This window comes from Talpa occidentalis, unplaced genomic scaffold (genome assembly GCF_014898055.3).
Source record: "Talpa occidentalis isolate TD23 unplaced genomic scaffold, MPIMG_talOcc4v2.1 talOcc4.6, whole genome shotgun sequence".
In the NCBI taxonomy this organism is placed as follows: domain Eukaryota; kingdom Metazoa; phylum Chordata; class Mammalia; order Eulipotyphla; family Talpidae; genus Talpa; species Talpa occidentalis.
In genome coordinates this window covers 21,251,165-21,268,108 of record NW_023604972.1, presented here as the reverse complement: position 1 = coordinate 21,268,108, position 16,944 = coordinate 21,251,165, and the positions used below count along the sequence as shown (strand labels likewise).

Sequence of the window (16,944 nt, the reverse complement as noted above, 5' to 3'; positions counted from 1 at the left end):
GAGCCTTGGAGTGACCCCTATGTCTTGTGCAAACATTTTTGGCTGGAATCTCCACAGCCAATGCGCAAGGATGATCTAATTTTGCAAGTGTGTCATTACCAATCTTTGGATACACAATTCAGGCCAAGATATCCCCCCTTGTGAATATTTTCCAAACCCATGGAAGAAAAGAGCAAGACCAAGGAGGAGTGTAGCCTTGTTATTAACATCCACTAAACCCTATCTTCTCCTGTTTCAACCACTCCCTGCTTTGAAGTCAGCCCCTTTCTGTGGTCGCCCCTATGCCACAGCTCTAGGGCTGTACCTATGTAAACACCTGGACTAACTACTAGTCCCCTGGTGCCCTAAAAGCATCTAGGGGGGGGCCTGGCTCACTGAAGGGCTAGTTTAGCATTTGGGTGATGAAAAAGACCACGAACATAACTCCCCCCCGCCCCCAGACTCTTCCAAGTGAAACAAAATTCCATCCTCACTGCCAAGTTTTCTCCATAGTTTCTCCTTAGTTGTCTCTCATATAGTCACAGGTTGACATGGCTGCTGTCATCAGTTTTTAGGCAATTCATTTTATTCCTACTGTATTTTTACAAAAGGGCAGTGGAGTTTCCCCCACCCCAGGTTTCATCTCTTTCTTGATCTCTTTCATCAGTTCCATGAGAGACAGCTTATATACTATGGGAAACATAACAAAGTATTTTTTTCTTCCAGTATTTAAAAAAATGGCATTCATTAATATTTTTAAAAAACTTTGATATAACTGGGGTGGTGATCTTTCTTGATGCAGATTGTAAAAATTGCTTCCTAACCATGATAAACATCACACACAGGTTTTTTAATGTCCCTAAGTGCACATTAATTAAAACAAATCAGACTGGCCAACTTTTTTGTGTGCCAAAACCAATAATCTTGAGAGGCCAAACTAAAAAAAGGAGCTTTTGTAAACCTGCCTCTGTTGTGACCAGATTCACCTGTGACCCAAGTTCTGTGCAAATCATACCTTGGGATGATGGGGGTGCAGGCAGGGTTTAAGGAAACATGGATTCCACTGATTTCACAGAGGCTAGGAGGGCATCACTGACTATGAGGGGCTCTGAGGAAAGTTTGCCTATCAAGGACTGAGTAATCTTAAGGAATAAAACACAGAAGAATGCTATTATCACTGGGGATGAAGCAGGTGTTCAATTTTGGAAAACTTACCACTGAGACAGGGTCCATGGCCTCTTGCTTGACAGGCACCGAGTCGAACATGAGCATTCTTTTAGGTAAGCTTTCTAGGGTGCTCTGGTGTATACTCTAGAAAACAAAACAAAGGTAACTTTAAATATAAAGTAGTAAAAGCAAAATATGAGATTCTTTACTCCTTCCCCTCAATCCCCGGAATGGCTGGAATGTTCCCTTACCTATGAAAGATGCCATTTTGTATAATTAAAACCAGACTCCATGGTCATAACCGGAGGAGAGTCCACCGGCATTTCTGACTCACATACATAAACCCTGATGCCGGAGACCAGCTCCAGCTAGAAATCGTGTCAGGGGTCTCCAAAAGGAGAGGACGGTGTCGGCCAAGTTTTCTGAACTATATGTACAACCCCTTCTGAGTTGCAAAGTTTGCTGTGCAACTCAACAAAAGAGGAATGTTAAATATCTTTCCTTATTTCTTTAAGTTTATTACAGAAAAATTAAGGGAAAAAACAAGACAAGCAAAAAGGAAAACCGAGAACCAACCACAATATATCTTTGCTTTAATACCTCCAAACCTCTTCTTATTGGGATTAGTGTACTCACTACAGTCTCCAAATGGGGCCACAGCATGCAGAGTGCATTATGGGTAGTATTTGGTACCCAAAAATTCACTTCACAATTTATTGGGAAAATGTTTCCTTTCCACAAGTACAGTTTCCTATCATCAAATTCTGTGCCACTGTGAGAATAGATCAGTTATTATTCATTTTTTAAATTAGGTATTTAGGTTGCTTCTAAATTTTCACCATCCCATAAAGCACTAAGCATCTTTATGTTTGACCTTCTCCTGCACATCCTTAATTAATTTTTAGGAAAAAATTTCTGATGAAAATTTCATAGGTGAAAAACATATACATTCTGATGTATGATCCAACAGAGATGCTCTATTAATTTCTATAAGCAAAACAGAACCCACTTCTCAACATTTCCACCAGCAATGAATATTATCACTTTAATAAAGGAAAACTGTGCTGACTGGTTTGTTATCAACATGGAAAATTATTTTCACTCTAAATTGATTTAATTAGCAAAGCTGGCTCCCCCATATTTACCATTTACATTCTTCTCTTGAGAAATGCCTATTCAGACTTTAAACTCACCCCCAACTTCTTATTGTTTTCTAAACACTTTTTATTTGTGAAAAATATCCGCTTGCATTCATTCTAATTGCACCTTATTAGGAAACAAATCAATCTTAAGGAAACCATCTTGATTTTGTCCAGTCCCTCTCTTTCTTTTTATTGTTCTGCTCCTGTTATTCCTTCATTTTCTTTTGTGTTTTTTACTAGCTACTTCCAGCACTGAACTATATCAAGCCAACTGCTTTTTCACAGGACAAAATGTTCAGTCTGCTCCATGTTCAATTACAGAATCAGTGCCTGGATTCTTTAATAACCGGCTTCAGAAACCTACTATCCAAATTTGTTTTAAATGTTCAGCACTTTGGCTAAAGACCAAAGTCTTTGTGGACTGCTTGGGTTTGGGTGGGAAAATGAACAAGTTCTAGGTTAAGTTCCAGCTGAAAAAGATGCACAAATACCTGGTCTAGAGTGCTTCCTGTATTTTAGTATTAGAACTCTCCTTCCCCACCTCCATTATAGCAATGGCATAGTTTGTTGTGTCCTTCTTCTATCAGTTATACCTTCAAATAATATTATGCAAGTAATATTGTGTTCTTGTTCTTCATTGCTTTGTTGGAGAAAGCCTGTTCTGGGGTCTCATGACAACACGTGAGTATCATCATTAACTCAACATAAGGTCCTGACTTCTAAATTATATTTCCCTACATCACAGGATGTATTATAATCTGGGAACACAATCTGCTATCAGCCTGCTCAAATCAATGGTGCTACTACTGTCCTATGTATCCCACCAAGAACAAACCCCAACAACCAGTGAAAAATGGATGATTTTCATAATGAAGAATGAAAACCCCTTTTGTGTCTTGGGATGTACTATTAACCATTTCTCAGCCTGGCAGCTGTATGGATGGACATGGGTCTAAGAATTGCTGTGTGCCCCCTACTCCCTTACTAGAGCAGACTGTCAACAAAAGAAGTGAAATTGCCTGCTTAATATCACTGAGGTCAGATAGTTCAGCAGCCTTGACCTATGGCTGGCTGCCTCTCTCCCAAGTTTTTTAAATTGAATTTACTCTTCAGATTCAACAATCTACTGGACAGTGTCTCGATGCATCCTTCTAAATGAAAGCACTGATGTTCTCAAGTGGCTAGGACAGAGCCCTAGTTGAGATACCAGTAGCAGGAGACCTGCATTCTAGCCTTGCCCTGTGGCAAAAGTTTCACATGTAAAATGCAGATGACACCTCCCTTACCTACTTCCTAAATGTTTGAGGAAGATCAAAGGAGATTTAAAAAAGAACCAATTTTTACCCTGTAAATCATTTATACCAACAAACACACACACAACTTTTGGTTATGCATCATGCACAAAAAGCATTAAATTTGTCATTTATACCTCATGGACTTTTGCTAAACATGCCTAGCCTTAGAGGTGAACCTCCACACTTCCCTTCAAAAAAGACTCCAAGTTCAGTCTAACAGTTAAGAGCTGCCCTGGCACTGCCACCTAGCACTGCCCACCTCCTAGCAATGTGCTCCCTTTACCGTGCTCCCTTTACTGCCAGCAAGAGCAGCACAGTGGAATTAACACCATGGGCTCCGCAGTTCATTTTGGTTCAAATCTAAAATCCCACCATTCAGTTCACAAAGCCTTCAAAAACCTTTTCCAATGCCTATTAGCATAGAATACCATCCACAAGGACTACTGACTCCAGTTAGATGAATCACATGCAACCTGCTTATCTTTGATCATTTCAAGACATTATTTAAATCACTTTCATTCTTTAGTTTTTATGTTTTATCTAAATTTAAAGGAACTTAGTGATTTGCACAACTTGTAGTCAATACAGAAAAAGTAGTCTATTACACTGAGTTCATCCTAATGAAACCTGACTCATTTTTATTAAAAAAGAATTGTAAAGGTACACTTTATTTGTTCACACCTGCTCCTCAAGCATTGCTATTTCTCATTAAGTATTTCAGCTAATAAATAATGGTAGAATTACAGTACTTCATTTTGAAACTTTAAACAATGCATCACTGGACAATAAAAAAGTGTGCAAAATTTAAATATTACCATGAATAGGCATAAACTCACTGTCCATTCACATGTCTAACAGCCCTTTGTTCTTAATTTGGTAGCCTCTAAAATGACTGGGTGAGGATCCTTCTAGAGATAGTCAGAGGATATGGGACAAAGAAAATGAAGGACACACAAAGAAAATGACATGCCCTGAACAGTTCACAAGAGCTTCTTGGGAGAGTCGCTGGGGATGGGGCATTACACCCATGGTGTGCTAATTTTTTAAATTATAATTCCTATAATTAAAACTCCTAATAAAAACAAGAGAGGGGAAGCTAAGCTACAGAGGAGTCAAATTAAGGAAGAAAATCAAACACAAACACAAATCAGGCTTTTGTTTATTTGGTTTCAGGAGACCTCCACACTCTGTACCTAGTGTGCCTATCTCTGAACAGACCACTTTGCCATTGGCATTGACTTCGTCCATGGGTTTTTGGTCAATCAGAAAAGAGTGACTATCATGTTTCCAAAGTGTCTTTTTCTGTAACTGAGAGGTAACTTATACACTGGAAGATTTAGGGTCCCTAAACTGAATAGCATCTCAGCTTTGGGGCTGTTACCATCATTTTAAAGAATGCAAAATAAACTACAACTGCTGTAAAGAACGAGTTACACAATGGGTTACACAGCGCAATCTCAAGTAAAGCCAGTAGGTGGCACACTAAAACAGGTATTAGTGACTAAGAAAGCCAGTAAGTTGAGTTTGCCAGCACCAGGGTCTTTGAACCTAGTGGGTTTTCACCACCCTCAGGAATTCTGTTAACCATTTTATGTGGGTATCACAGAGATGAGGAGGCTCTAAGTGTGGTTCTGTTTTTCCTTGCAACTATTTTCCAATCATAAACACATTTACATCTTAGTTGTATTTAGCTAAGCACAAATACATTCTAAACTAAGCAATCCCAGGGTAACAAAACTGCATTTGAAAGAGAAAACAAGGGCAAAACTGATTTTAAGATAACTTCTAAGTGATTGTAGTGCTTGAAAGTGAGAATATAGGACCATCATCATCGCCAAAATAATTTCCCACAACTGGAACAAATGTCATCCTTCCCAACTATGTAATTTTGTTGGGAAAGGCCGAGAGAACTGAATTTTCCTCTAACAGAAACAGATTTCATGTTTTCCTTTACTCCCTTCTCCACTTAAACTTCTGACTTTTCAGATGTCAAAATAAAGGCAAGATTTTTGCCAAAATGCAAAAAGCTGTATGTATGTGTTTAAAAGCCTGGAGAATCACTGACATGAAGTTTTAACAGCAATATAGTTCCACCTCATTGGTCCATGTGACAAGTGCTTTATGAGAGGCACAGAGAGCTGCAAGCTTAGGAAACACGGCGAGGAGCTCATGATGGCACCAAACTCCCTTAGAAAGTAGCTTGCCTTGAAGCTAGAGCATGTTTTACCATGAAACCACCCTATCAATGACAGCTCTTTCTTGGGGAAGGGAGCAAGAGACTGAAGCAATTCCTTGGTGATACAGCAGGAATTGCCTGACATTCTTTCGTTTCATCTCCCTTTTTATGCCCTTTACCTATTTTTCTTTCTTCCCAGATCTTCAAAGGGTACCTGAATTATTACCTCCTGCAACCTGTCCTGACTGTAAGGCTCCAAATTACCTGCCTTTCTTGAGACAAATCTTTGCTTTCTCACTGCCTCAAAGAGGTAGGTGGTGGAAGGAGAAAAATAGTATGACCCACCTAACACCCCACACCCCATCTCTAAGAGTCCCTCTTCAGCAGCCCAGAGTTAGGATTCGTACAGAAGGAAGCATATCACCTTCCCCTACTTTTTACTCCCAAAGGAACTTCAGGGAAAAGAGAAAAATCAATTAAAAAAACCCATCTGTGTGTGTGTGTGTGTGTAATTCTTGGTCAGGAGGACAGGGACAGGCAAACAACATCCTTGCTGCTAAACTTTCTTTTCAAAGAAAGGTTTCTTTTTCCACTTCTGTACCCAAACTCTTCAGGCACTCCCAGTGAGTTGCATATTTATTGGCAGTTTCCCAGGCCAGAAATACAAGGAGACAGGCAGCAGATGGAAGTAGGCATTTTGAAGCTGGAGTCTCCTTTTAGAACAGCCAGATGCTGACACCTACCTGGAGCTGTGTCCCCTTTTCATAGCACTTGATTTCCTCTACTTCGGTCTTCTAGAGCTGGCTGGAAATGTAAAATATTCCACGGAGCATTCCAAATCTTTGCCCCTCATAAAATTACACTATTTTGCACCAAAATGTTTTGTAAATGGGAAAGAAGTTAATTATTTAGTTTCAGATTAAATATAATGATCCAGAGAGCAAACAATTCCGCCCTCTCTCCTCTCTCTGCTAACAAGCCACCCAATTTTACTTTCCTGCCTCCACCCATCTGCTCCACCCTATGGAGGGTTGCCAAGGGAGTCCGACTTGTCCAAACAGGACATGGCTTCAGATAAGATTCTGCCCACACCCTGTACTTCGGAAAGACCAAGTGAAGCAATTGATTTTGCATGTAAATAAGGACAGGTGCAAAGGTAAAGACCAAGTAAAATCCCAACACATTTCAGACTGAGGCCCAGCCAGGTAGGGGTGGGGGTGGGGAAGCCAATACCCTTTGGGTAAACTCCCAAGCTCAATGCCACCTGGTTAGTGGCATTCCACACCTTTCTTAAAGAAAAGTTTAGGTTTCACATTCCTTTTCCTTTTTTATGCTCTCTGACAATTTTGTCTTTTAGTTTTAAGGGTAAGCGACCCAAGACCATTGAAAAGAACCTGCAGTGTGTGTTCCTGCTGTGCACATCTGCCAGGTTGGCCCTCACAGTGATCCTCTGTGAAGTTATATAATCGAATCCAGAAAGGCTGCGTGAGGCCACTCTGCTTGGTGCCCTATCGCTGGAGACCCACCCCACTCCACCCTTAGGGGCCTCCACCCATGAGGCCCCACCCTGGAGGGAGTGGGAGGCTGGGAGGGGCCAGTTGGCTCGAGTCAGCTGCCAGTTCCTGGAAATTCCGGCCTGAGCAGGGATGGCTGGAACCTTAAAAATAACCAGCAAGAACTGTCAGGGTGGCGGCCCTTCCAGGACCCCGGAGAATTCTGCATTAAAAGTTTATCTCATAGAACCACTGAACTCTCGGATATGAAACCATGAGCTAATATTGCCCTTGCCCTTCAAAAGTAAACAGAAAGAAACAGAAAAGGGGTCTGAAAAAATCCAACATGTTCCAAACCCAAATCCTTCTCCTCCTAGCTTCTGCCTGGAAAAGGCTGCCTGCCCCACCTTCCACTTGCCTTATTTTCAGGTCATTCACCATAGAAACCTCAGGGTTTCCTTTAAGCCTTCCTCTCCAAAACTCCCTACCAGTTTGAATCTTGCCATGAGGGGCCAGCCTCTGTGTACCCCTGGAAACTGTTATTGGGGGTTTATCCTCCAGGGTCTCTCCACTCCTAGGGCCTTGGCCCTTTCAATCGGTCCAAAGCCTCCTGCCACCTACATTTCTCAGAGTCCTCAATGAGACTTCCCCCAGCTGACTCCAACTGGAGTCCAAAGGGTCCTCAGGACTCAGAGTGGGTTCAAGGGCCCACACTCCGCACCCTTTCCTAGCCAGCTGCTCCTTGCTCCAACAAGCGCCCTTCATGCTGGCTGCCCCTCCCCCCATGCCTTTGTTCATTTTTGGCCCTGATGCTGGGCAACCAGCATGGAATGCCCCGTCCCCTTCCGGCTTATCTAAATCCTCCTAATTCTTCAAAGATCAGCTCAAGGCCCTCCCTACTCTGCACCCGGATGATTGTGCCCTGGTCTACCTAGGCCTCCTCTTCTTACCTAGATAGGCTGTGTCTCTTAATGGCTTGTCTCTGACCTGACCTCAAGGAGGGGAGTGTCTTACACTCCCTTAGAGGCCTCCCTTCCCACTCCCCAAAGATCAGGCTGTTCACCAAATGACTATTAAGTTTAGGCACAAAGAGGGATATGAGAGTACTTGGCCCACAGTAGGTGTTGTGCAGCCTTCTCCACTTTCCTTCGAATACATTTGAAATCTCTCTTCATAACGAGGGTGAGGACTCCCTCACTCAAAAGAAAATCTATTAAGCTTTCCTCAAAAAAAAAAAAAAAAAAAGTTCTTAGCTTTAACCTTACCTGCATGAGTCCTTCAGGAAACATATCAGTTTCATCCTCAAAGAATTTTTTTATTACCTACCTAGAGATATCTTCTAAACAAGTCTAGTGTCAAGCTCTCTACTGTTTGAAAATTGAAAATAAGGAAAGAGAGAAACAATTGTATAAGCAGAGAGTGTGTGTGTGTGTGTGTGTGTGTAATACTGGGCTTACTATTTTGAAGGCTCCTGCTATCCTTGCTATACTTGCCAAGGGCCAAGTGACAAATTCCTGCTGATCTCCACCACCTTCATGACTGCTGATCACCAGGTGTGGTTCTTTACATGGACTGTGTCATTTAATGCCTATGAGATGGATACGACCTTCCCATTTTACTGATGAGAACAATGGAGCCGAGAGGTAAAGCAATCTGCCTGAGATCACACAGCTGCTGAGTTGTGGAGTCAGTACTGGAAGCCAAAGTAGTCTGACTTCAAGGCTGGTGGACTTGACACCCCACTCCACCACCTCCCCAGGCAGAGGACAACATCACACTACAAACAGCAATAGTGGGATGGCAATTTCTGTGAACTGATCTCTCCCTGGAGGCTATGGATTGCAGCAGGAACAGTGTATTTACAGTAGCAGCGATTTCAACTCCCAACTGGCCCCTGCTGCCTACAGTCTCCCTTTGCCTGCACGCTTGGACACAAGATCAAAGGACTCGTTCTAAAGGCCCCAAATTAGGTTATTATTCTTCATAGCAAATGCACCTGCAATTGGTCCATAAAACTGCTGAGAAAAATTGGCAGCTTTACCCAAGCAAATACGGAAATCCTCATAATAACTGTACAAAGGTGGAAGGGTCAGGTCCTCATCCCCATTTTAGAAATGAGGAAATGGAGGAACAGAGGTGAAATGACTCGCCCAAATTCGCAGAGTTGGTTGGCGTTGTCGCCAAGAACAGAAGTGTGTCTGCCTGCAGACCAGGAGCTCCTTCTGTTCTGCTTCTGAGTCTGAGCTGTGGGAACGACCTGGAAGGAAAATCATCCCATCCTGGGGTCACTCCCCCAGTAGGGAGGGGGCAGCGGTGGGCGGTGCCAGGAGGTGGTTCCACTGGGCAATTAAGATTTCAAAATGCCTTTTCAGGTTAGACCACTTGGGCCCTACTCCATCCTGTGGCCTAAGTGGGAATATTAACTGCACATAATTTGAGATTAGTGCTAATGAGTAGGTGCTCAATAAATACTTGTGAGATGAATAAATGAATGGCTGTCAAAAGATACTTCTCACGTGCCAGGACAAAGTAAAGGACAAGGCTAAATAAAGGGCCAGGGGCCAGGCATGATTGTATACCAAGATTTGCACAAGGAAAATCTACCCAGGGCACAGGGAAGCTAGCCTGAAACCTTCTAAAACCTAAAATGCGAAGTAAATGGGAAAATTTTGGGAGGCTTTGGGGAGAAAAACTCCCTTTGTTTGGAGAACTAAGGGGAACAGGAACCTAAACGGACTAATGAAAGTAGTTCTGGGGTGTAAAGTTTTGGCAGGTACCAGACTGCAAAGTGCAAGAACAGATAAAGGAGTGGATTTCAGTGATTAGCCTCAAAGAACAGTAGTTAGTAGAAAAAACAGCATATAGGTCAAAGGAGAAAAAAACCGACACTTGATTCACAGGTCGCTCTCCAGGGTAGAATGTACTGACCTCAATGTCCACTTGAGCTCTCATGTCTAGATTTGGCCAAACTCCACTGATCTGGTTTGAGACTAGCTCTGGGCCATCCCTGGAGACCCAGGGGCCTTTCAGAGATGGCAACCTTCTCCAGCAGCTCTCAGGTTAAGCAGAGCTCTGCAGGGGCTTGCTGGGAGGGGGCTGTCTTGGGATGCACCCTTTCCTGGAGATCAGGTCAGAGGTAGACCCTGAAGGGCCTGGCTGAAGGACCACTTTACTTGCCTACATTCTGCCTATGGTTCCCCTTAGTAATTAGATGGGGGAAATGATAATGTATTCAGCCTGCCAACACAATGGAGTGAGTTTCAAAAAGCTCCAGGAACCTGTTTTGCTAGAGAAATTTACTATTAAACTCTCTGACCCAGGGATACAAATACACTGATAATTTTTTAATATTCTATTGAACTACAGAGATATTCCTCACAAAGGCAGATATTCCTCAGAAAGACAGTGGAAAGGCACACACATACATGGGCACACACACGCACACACACACACAACTTTGGGAGGAAACAGTCCTAGTTCTGGTTCAGAGACTGTAGCAATGTCTCTTTTATTACTACTAAATTTCAAGGAAAGAGGAGTTGAGGGGTGGGGGAAAGCCAGGCTACCTCCTTTAGACAATGCTGTCCCTTATCAGGGCAGACTGCTGTCTGGTTTCCTGTCTCGAGCTCTGGCATGACTGCTTAAGATGAGAAATGGGGGTTTAAGAAAAGGGACAGATCAGACTTGAAAATGAGAATACCCAAGACCCATTACAACCCTTCTCTTCCACACCACTGCAAGATGGATTTGGACTATCTAGCAAAGTAGATAGCAACTGTCTTAAGACTCTAGGGATTTTTTTTTTTTTTAAGTTAATACCAATGACAGTGAAGCACTTTAGAAAGAAGCCCAATTTCCAGAATATAATTCCTATTATCTAAAGGATGAAGTTGTTTGCATTTATTATCATGTTTTTCTTCAACGTGGCTGGGGGTGAAAAGAGAAAGTAAGAAATACCACCAAAAAACCCTATTTTATAGCAGAAATGTTGATTTGGAAATATTAAGAAGCTAAAGAACACAGGGAGACAAAATGGGGTTGAATTAGGAATTGTGATTTGCATGGTCAAGAGATGAAACTCTTATTGTCATTTAGTTTTGTAATTATAGTAACTACCAGACTGGTATAATTTTTCCCAGTTGTTCAATTCAGTATTTAAAAGCTTGAAGAATTTTTTTTTCCTGATAGAATACATTAAACTATAATCATCTCTATTAACTACTTCCCTCACCCCCCCAAAAAAAGGAGGAAAAAATGATTTGGGGGAAGGCAAATACTTTAGTCTACCAAATTTGGCTGGATTGTTAACATCTTTGAAACTAAAACAAACAACTTGCTTCATTTTGGGTTACTTATACATTTTAGTTAAAAGGCTTCTTGTCCTACAAGTCAACTTAATATTTCAAGTTCATGTCCCCCAAAGGAGAAAGAAAAATCTTATTGAAACTTTTAAAAGCTCTTTTTTTTCAACAAAGGCTATCAGTAACCTACTAGTTTATCCTAGAAACTTTCTTAACATCATAGTTTATTTCCCTTTTGCACATATAGAAAGAATGTGGTGGGATGTGAAATTAAAACCAAATATCTATCATCAAACTTTGGAAGGGTAATAAGGCCTGGTCTGCTGCCTCAGCCACTCTTGCAATTTATTCTACTAGCAAATATTGTAAATGATCCCTTTAGATTTTAAAGAAAATCCAACAACAAGTTTAAAAAGGAAACCTGCAGAAACTCTCTTTTTTAACCATTACTTTAAAACTTACTTTCTGAAGACCCAAATGAAAATTCATTTGTTAAAGTAGGTCTCACTCAGAAATTCATTAACTCACAGCTGACAGAATATTTAAAAAATGAGATTGTGAAAAAGTTGCTATTGTAAAACAATAAGCAAGAGCATTCTCCTCTTGTTTTCAAAACACAGTAAAATTTTTCCAAGCTGTCATTAAATGAATTTATTCCCAGTTCTTTTGAGCTTTTTATTCCTAAACAGTGGAAATAGCTGTAGATTACAGTAAAACTGTTGTCCTTAGAAAAAGTATCGTAGTATTTTAACCTTTGCCTTTAAAAAGAAATAATCCTGGGATTTTCTAAATGCATCCTACATTTTGCTTCAGTACTTTTTCTGAAGATTTTTTTCCTTAAAACATAAGCAAGACTTTCAAGTCAGCTCAGGCTGCCAGGTCTGCAAGCATTCGCCATCCAATGAAGTCTCCTAGGCTTTGAGTGTCAGTGCTAAATGTGAACAAGGGGTTTGGAGGGGGAGGGGGAGAGAGGTCCAGATCTTGCAGTAATGAGACTGCTTCTAAACTCTAATACAGTGATCCTGACCCAAAATTGTCGACTTCAGGTGAAAATGCCTATCCTCAAACACCCTACCCACCTTCAAAGAATGAAAAACAAACAAAAACAAGCTCCTTTGGATTTCTAGCCAATATGCAGAGAAATTGCTTAAAATTAGTGTGGCGATGAAAAATTTAAAAAGGTAAAAGTATTTATCTACCCATATAAACACACTGGAGCAAAGGGTGCATGTAAAAAGGTTAACTGACTTCTCATTATGACATAACACAGGCATCTTAAGCAATTTTAAGTGTGTAAAGACATGATAACTCCCTGGGTGGGGAGAGGGAGTTTAGGGGCAGGGACCATGGCCTGGTCTGGGCTACTGATCTACCAGAAAACAGCCTGAAACAGGAAAGAGCACACATATGCCACTTGGAATGTATGACGCAAACCCCAGCCTTGAAACAAAGAACAGGAAACAGCTCTGCTGGCTGTGCTGGAGAGAAAGCACAGAGAAACATTTAGCCGGCCCTCCCTGAACCCTATATTCATGAGCAGCTGGAGTTTTTTAAGACAACAACAGGGGGGTGGAGGTGTTTGTTCTAGGGGTGTGAATAATAACACTAGCTTTATACCGGGGACCTGCCCTATTTACAAATAGGAGCTTCCACATATAGTAAACATCATAAGTGAACATGGGATTTTATCATATTCAAGCAGCAGAAACCTTCCTAATTACCGCCAGCCGCTCCTCTGGTTTCTTTTGTCTCTTTCTCCTCATCCCTGTGGCTGGTCTCTAGCTATGATCAAATTCTGGGTTAGGGTAAAGATTATTGCTGACCCTCAGAGCATGATGAGGAAAATGAGGACAGAGCACTGCTGCTAAGAATTCGGATGACAATTCGTTGATTCCACAAAACTCAAAATTGGACTGATTTTAAGTGACCCTTAGTGGCAGAACTAAATTCCAATGACACAGACTCTGACACAGCTAAAGTCACCCCAAATGTTCAGTCTTTTTCAATTGCATAGTTAAAAACATACTTGCACAGTTGCACATCTGTTCTGCAAGTACCCACAGCAATAGAAATTCACCTTCGCAGAATGGGATTCTATTCCTGACATTCATTTTATTTCAAAACTCTACAATCTGTATAACAGAGTATCATTTTTATGAGATATTCAAAGTATTCCTTTAAGGTATTTTTTAAGATAAAAAAAATCCATTCATAGCTCTTTTCCCAGGATTTCTCTTTATTTTGTTAACTAAGGCTGTTTAACTCAGGTTTCCATTATCAGAGATTTAAGAAACTGTGTAGCTGTAACTACAGGTAAAAAATAAATAAATAAAAATAAAAACTAACCAACCCCCCCCCCAACAGCATCACTGTGTCCATAGCAACCAGAAGATTGGGTTTTAATTTAGAAACTTTGCAGTGAAAGAAAAAGAAAACAAAAACAATTGCCTTCTCCAAAGCTATTTGCTATGTTTTATATCTGACAAGGTTTTGCCTAAGCAGATACTTTTGTTATTCTCAAATTAGGATTTTTATGCTTGCATTATCCTTGCAAGCCAAATGCTGCTTTTAGCACTGTGTTCATTGAACTTATCAAGAGCACATTAGGTTTTCTTCTTCTAATAATGCTATGTCTGAAAGCCAACCCCACTGACTGCAGGAAGGGCTATATCTGTTCTCCAGGGAGTTTAAATTAATCAAACATCTCATTTCAAGTTTTCTGTTAACAGCCTAAGGTCAACTAACATACACCATGTTTCAAGCCAGTAGAAACTCATTCTTCCATTCCCTCTTTAAAAAAAAATACTACTAATTTTAAAAATTTGGGAGATGTTAAAGCTATCCGATTGCTTTTCCCTAGGAGCAAGTCTTCCCTCTGGTTAGGCATACTATCATCCAGATGGATTTCTCTTATAAAAATGCTCCTCAAACATAACAGCACTAGGAAAAGGACAGCACAAAATTGTGGAAAAACCCACGGCGAACAAATGCCCTATTCCCCACTTGATTTTGCTTACAAATGACGAGTCTCTATGAACTCGGAATTCCACTTCATACATGCCCCATGTACCAGAGTCCTGTGATAATAGGATTAATTTATTTTCGAGTGTCTTGGGCGATACTAATAGAAAAAATACATGGAGTACAAAAATTTCGTGCAAAATGTTTATTTTAGGGAAACACAAGAGGTGAGCCATTTCCAATTTCTGTTTACCCTGACTTACTAAGTCGCATTCGCACATTCTTCATCTGGTGTGACTGCACACTGCTTCTTACAAAATGTAAAAGCATAAAGAGCGTTCCCCTGCTCTCCGCCAAAGAACAGCTACGACAATTCCAGGCATTATCTGCCACCTCCCGGAAAGGACACTCTGAAACCTTAGGTAAGTCCCGCGGGTCCGGGTCCAGGGGATCCGTCTCTGGGGCCCCCACCTGCCTCTGGTCCCTAACGCCGCAGGCAGTTGCCTAAGGCGCTCTCCGCCTCCAGCCACGCTGCAATCCCGTTCCAGGCACTGCGGCAGGTTCTCTCTGTGCCCCCAGGAGGACGCTCCAAACCTGGCCAGCTCTTCCCTCCTGCCCCCGAGGATCCAGACGCCCCGGCAGCTGCGGGGCTCCAGGGCCGAGAAGGGGATGTTGTCTCCAGTCCCAATTGCCCCAAGTTTCTTCCCAGAGGGCCCGGGAAGCTGCTCCAAGTTTGCTCCAGCGGGCGAGTGGCCGCGCGCCCCGTTCCAGAAGGGGGGCGGCGGGGGTGGGTGGGGGTGGGCGCAGGCGGAGAGCCGGGGGGGAGGGCGGCGCAGGGGGGAGGGGGGAGTGGGGAGTCAGGAGGGGGAGGAGCAGGAGCGCTCGGCCCCGGCGCTACCTTTCTCCAAACAACGCTGCCCCACGCGGAGAGCCCTGAGATTTCTGGGGCTTTGGAGGGAATCGCGAGCGAGCAGGCGGGCGGGAGGGCGGCGGCTGGGGGACCACACAGGTGAGCCCCCGCCTGCGCCCTAGCCAGGGCCGCGGCGGGCGCTCCCGGCCTCGCTCTCTTCCCGCACCCCCCGGGATTCGCACGGGGGTTCCCCCATCCAGCACTTTCAGCCACTGAACCCGGGGTGCCCCCTCCCCTCGCCTCTCTGCCCCCACCCCCGGCTGCGGGGAGCTGTTGCACTTTCCCAAGCCCCCAGGCGCCCCCACCCCCGCGCTGCACCCCCCAACCTATCCACTGCGTGCCCCCCTTGGAAAAAATGAAACCGGACCAGCGGAAAAGGGGGGCAGCAGGAGTCGGGCGAGAAAGGTGAGGGCGAGGAGACTTACTTTTGGAGGCGCGGCGCTGGGCGCTGCAGAGCAGAAATAAAGTCCCGGATCCGGGCTCCTCGCGTCCCGAGGATGCAGAAATGTCAGCGCTCGGGTCCGGGCGGCGCCGGCCGCGGGGCGCGGGGCGCGGGCGCGGGCGCGGGGGCCGGTGCGGGGCCGGGCGCGCGTGCGGCGGGCGCGGGGCGCGGGGCGGCGGGTGGGCGCTCGGCTGCGCTCCGGCTGGGCCCGGCTCCGCGCGGCTCCGCTCCTGGCTCCTGGCACCAACTCCGGGCAGTCACATGACGCCGGCGCCGCTCGCTCTGCGAGCCGCCCGGGGCTGGCGGGGTAAGTAGAGGCTGGGACCCGGGGTGGGAGGGTCAGGGAGGGAGAGGGAGCCGCCGCGGCCGCCCGGGCTGGGCGCGTCCCCACCCACTGGGTGGAGGCAGCCGCCGGAGGGGTCGGCCGAGTCACTCGCGCAAACACGCACCCCGCCCTGCGCCCTTCCCCCGCCGCCCCCGCCTCCCGCGCCGCCCGCGCCCGCCCCGCCCAGTCACCCGGGGCCGGCCCGACAGACACTCATTATTCCCCGGAGCGGGCGCCGCCCCGCCGGCCCGACCTGTCCCGCGAGGCGCGGCGCGGCCGTGGGGCTGGGCGTGCGCGCGCGGCCCCCGCCCGGGCCCCCGCCCCGCGCCCCCGCCCGGCCCGGCCCGGCGCGCCCGCCCCGCGCCCCCGCCCCGGAGCCCCCGCCCGCGCCCCCACCCCCGGCGCCCTCCGCCCGGGCCCGCCCCGCCCGCCCCGCCCGGCCGGCCCCGCCGCCTCGCCGCCGCCCGAGCCCGGGGGAAGGAAGGGCGGAGCTGCCCGCTCCGGGCGTCGCCGGGTGCAGCCCGCTGCGCCGCGTCCAAAACACACAGCCCGGCGCGCGGGCGAGCCGGGGCGGGGACCCGCGGGCCGGGCCATCCATCAGCCGCTCCGGCGGGAGGGCGGCCCCGGGCGCGGCGCGCAGGGCTGGGCCCCGCGGCCGGCCCGGCCCCTCCTGCGCCGCGCGCGTCCGAGGCTCCTGCAGAAAAGCCGGGAGAAGGCACCGGCCGTGCGGGAGCGCGTGCGGCGGGCGCGGCG

General features: G+C 45.4%; 1 protein-coding gene across 2 annotated transcripts in view; it reads right to left on the bottom strand.

Annotated features, from left to right (window-relative positions):
* Positions 1–15,965, bottom strand: part of KLF3 (KLF transcription factor 3) — a 33,243-nt gene extending 17,278 nt beyond the window's left edge. The window contains exons 1-2 of one of the 2 annotated variants that reach the window (XM_037530698.1): positions 15,850–15,965; positions 1,195–1,290 (exon numbers count right to left, since the gene is read on the bottom strand). In XM_037530698.1, the coding sequence (XP_037386595.1) occupies positions 1,195–1,251 (57 nt within the window). In that variant the 5' untranslated portion in view covers positions 1,252–1,290; positions 15,850–15,965. Of the gene's footprint in view, positions 1–1,194; positions 1,291–6,502; positions 15,284–15,849 lie in introns of those variants that run through there. The other variant, XM_037530699.2, reaches the window with a different exon arrangement.
* Between the last annotated feature and the right edge of the window lie 979 nt (positions 15,966–16,944).